Raw genomic sequence first — 2,822 nt, 5'->3', positions numbered from 1 at the left:
GGTGCTTGGGGGGGCTGGGGGAGCAGGCAGGGGATGGGGCCTGGTGGGGGTTCCCCCATGGTCCCTTCCCCCCCCCCCTTCCTTGCCCCTACTTACCAGCATGGAGTCCGGGTCCAGCTCCCTGCATCAGCAAGTGGGGACTGCCCAAATTTCTGAAGTTCTCCGAATCGTTTCCGAATTGATTCGGACCTTTTAATTGGTCTCCTGATTTGATTCGGAGATTTGACTGCCGAATCAGGCTGAATCTCCTGTGAATCAAATCAGCACCTGAACCTTCGCACTGCACTAGTAGCAGATACTCCTGCAGTTCAGCTAGGAGCAAGAGCCCCTTCTCTTCTTTTAAATCAGCTCCAAGGCTGTATACAGATGTTGCATTTCTCTGGGAAGAAAGCCTTTTGTCCCAGGATCCTACAGACATACAGGTCCATTGCCTTGCTTTTAATACTTATGTGAATACACAAGATAAAATGTGATAACAGTTTTTCTCTGGGACATTGTTGTTTGTATGCTGTGTGTATATAAATTAATTGGAGGTGGTTCAAGCTAATTGTAAGTCATTCCAAAGACAAGTCCTAAGGCTGTGAGCTCTTGCTGGCCACCTACTGGCAGAGGAGCAGCCATGCAGCTTGGAAGGGCTGTTTGTGTAAGTGACTGTACTGCTCCTGTTTTGATCTGGGTTAGAGCCTGGGACAATGAGGACCACTTCAAATGAGATGTCTGTTTACAGCTGAAAAGTATGGCTGTCCATACCCAAAGATGTTCTATCTTATCCTGTGATAAAGTGTTGAATTTATAGAAGTCTTTGATATAAAGTGGTTGAGGGTACAGATCAGTAAATTATGAGTAAAAATTCTTGGAGCAAAAATTTAGAAAGAAAATAAATAAAACAATCACATGAAACAGAAATTGGGATGCTGACATCTTGGGAACCTTCTTTGTTAGTCAAAAGTGAAGGACTCTTACCCGCTTTACTTCATATTTGGAAGAAAAGGGCTTCCTCAATCACAGGTGTTACCTGCAAGTTTTGAGGACATGTATTTGTTTGAAGACTTGGGAGAGGGTCTGTATAGTGCTTATAAGACTGCAACTGCATTTTCATTATATGGAACAAATGTGGTTCATATCTCTGCAGTTAAATGCCTGCATTTTAATTGTACACATGTAATTACAGGATACAATGGCAAAACGAAATACTGTTATAGGAACTCCATTTTGGATGGCTCCTGAGGTAATACAAGAAATTGGTTATAACTGTGTGGCAGACATCTGGTCTCTTGGTATCACTTCAATAGAAATGGCTGAAGGAAAACCTCCATATGCTGACATACATCCAATGAGAGTAAGTTGTATGTATACCTTCCTCCCTCTGCCCCGAAAAGATATTGATGCTGGTATGATGAAACTATCTGTGCAGTCAGGCTGTCACTTATAACAGGCAAAATGGACAGTCTTGGAGTCATTAATCATTTGATGCCTGACTTTGTCTGCCCCCTGTCACTGTAGTTTACACCTTGTAAACACCGAGTTTATTTTTACAGTATTTTTGTGAGGTTGGGAAGCACTATTGCTTGCCATTTCAGAGATGGAGAACTAAAGCACTAAGAGATTAAGTAATCCAAGAATTCCATGTTAGGTTGGACCTACATCTCAAAAGTCCAAGTCTGGTGTTATGCCAGGACATGGCTGGCCAGATTTGCAGCTACTTGGAGATTGAGGCACCAGCCAGGACCAGGATGGGTAAATAGAATCTGAAGTTGAACTGGGTCAGGAAGCCAGAAGGTCAGTCCAAGAGCAAAGTCCAGGTATGAGCAAAGTCCATGGACAAGCCAAGGCAAGAAGCCAGGAGATCAAACAGAGAACAAAGTCTAGGGGGCATGTCAAGTCAAGAAGCTGGGAAATCAAATAGAGAGTGAAGTCAAAGAGTAAGCCAGAGTGAGCAGGGAAGCAGTCTTGGGTCAGGTTGCTCTGTTGCCTGGACACTTCCTAGTCATTGTCTGGGGTTTATATTCTGGAAGTGGATGGGTCAGCTGACCCTGCCTGGCCACTCCAGTGACAAGCAGTAGGTGGAGGGTTAGGCACTAATGGAGGTTTCACGCTAGCTTTGACCAGGCTGAGTGGCTAACCATGAGGTGGCAGGCCAAGGCCCCAGGTTCAAGGCTGCAGCTTGACTTCTGGTGCCATAACCATGAGGTCATCATCCTCCTTTTAAAAGAGAGTTTTGATTTTAAAGATGGCTAAGAATGGTATTCAGAATTTGGCCTGTTACCTGTTAATGTAGGTGTTCGTAATCCCAGAATGGTTTTTACTTGTTTCTAAATTTAAAATAAAAATATGTTGCTTCATTAATTTAAATGTTATTGTGTAAAAATAAATGGGTAAGAGATGGTTGGAGAAAAATACTGCTTTCTAAAAAGCTGATCGAAGGGTATTTTTCCAGATAGTCACCACTAGACATACCTTTGTTTATTGAACTGCACTATATTATAGCAATGTCTCTTAGAAAAGCCTTTCAGATAAGTGTGATTATTAATAAAAATGATTATTTCAGTGTGCATTTGCAAATAGAACCAATTTAGTGTTATCAAGGCACGATTAATTGTTATAGGCAGTGTGTTTCCCATGTGTTTTCAGCATGTTTAAATGTGATGCGCACACTTGATTACTGTATTAATTTTTTTTGTCAGTGTGTCATGAGTCATCTTTATATAAATAAAGGGAGCCACAGCTGTTGAGTACGAAGGTGCTGTGCTGTTTTAACATGGTGACTTTAAGGTAACACTTGAATAAATTCAAGTGTTTTTAGAACGCGCGTGTGCGTGCGC

General features: G+C 42.1%; 1 protein-coding gene across 1 annotated transcript in view; it reads left to right on the top strand.

Moving 5' to 3' along the window:
* Positions 1 to 2,822, top strand: part of LOC102371773 (serine/threonine-protein kinase 3) — a 244,257-nt gene that overhangs the window by 61,796 nt on the left and 179,639 nt on the right. Inside the window, exon 6 of the mRNA XM_025192051.1 lies at positions 1,172 to 1,339. Coding sequence (XP_025047836.1) covers positions 1,172 to 1,339 — 168 coding nt within the window. The remainder of the gene's footprint in view (positions 1 to 1,171; positions 1,340 to 2,822) is intronic.

The sequence above is a fragment of the Alligator sinensis genome, unplaced genomic scaffold (assembly GCF_000455745.1).
Source record: "Alligator sinensis unplaced genomic scaffold, ASM45574v1 scaffold497_1, whole genome shotgun sequence".
Classification (NCBI taxonomy): Eukaryota; Metazoa; Chordata; order Crocodylia; family Alligatoridae; genus Alligator; species Alligator sinensis.
This window is presented reverse-complemented; position numbering and strand designations above follow the sequence as displayed.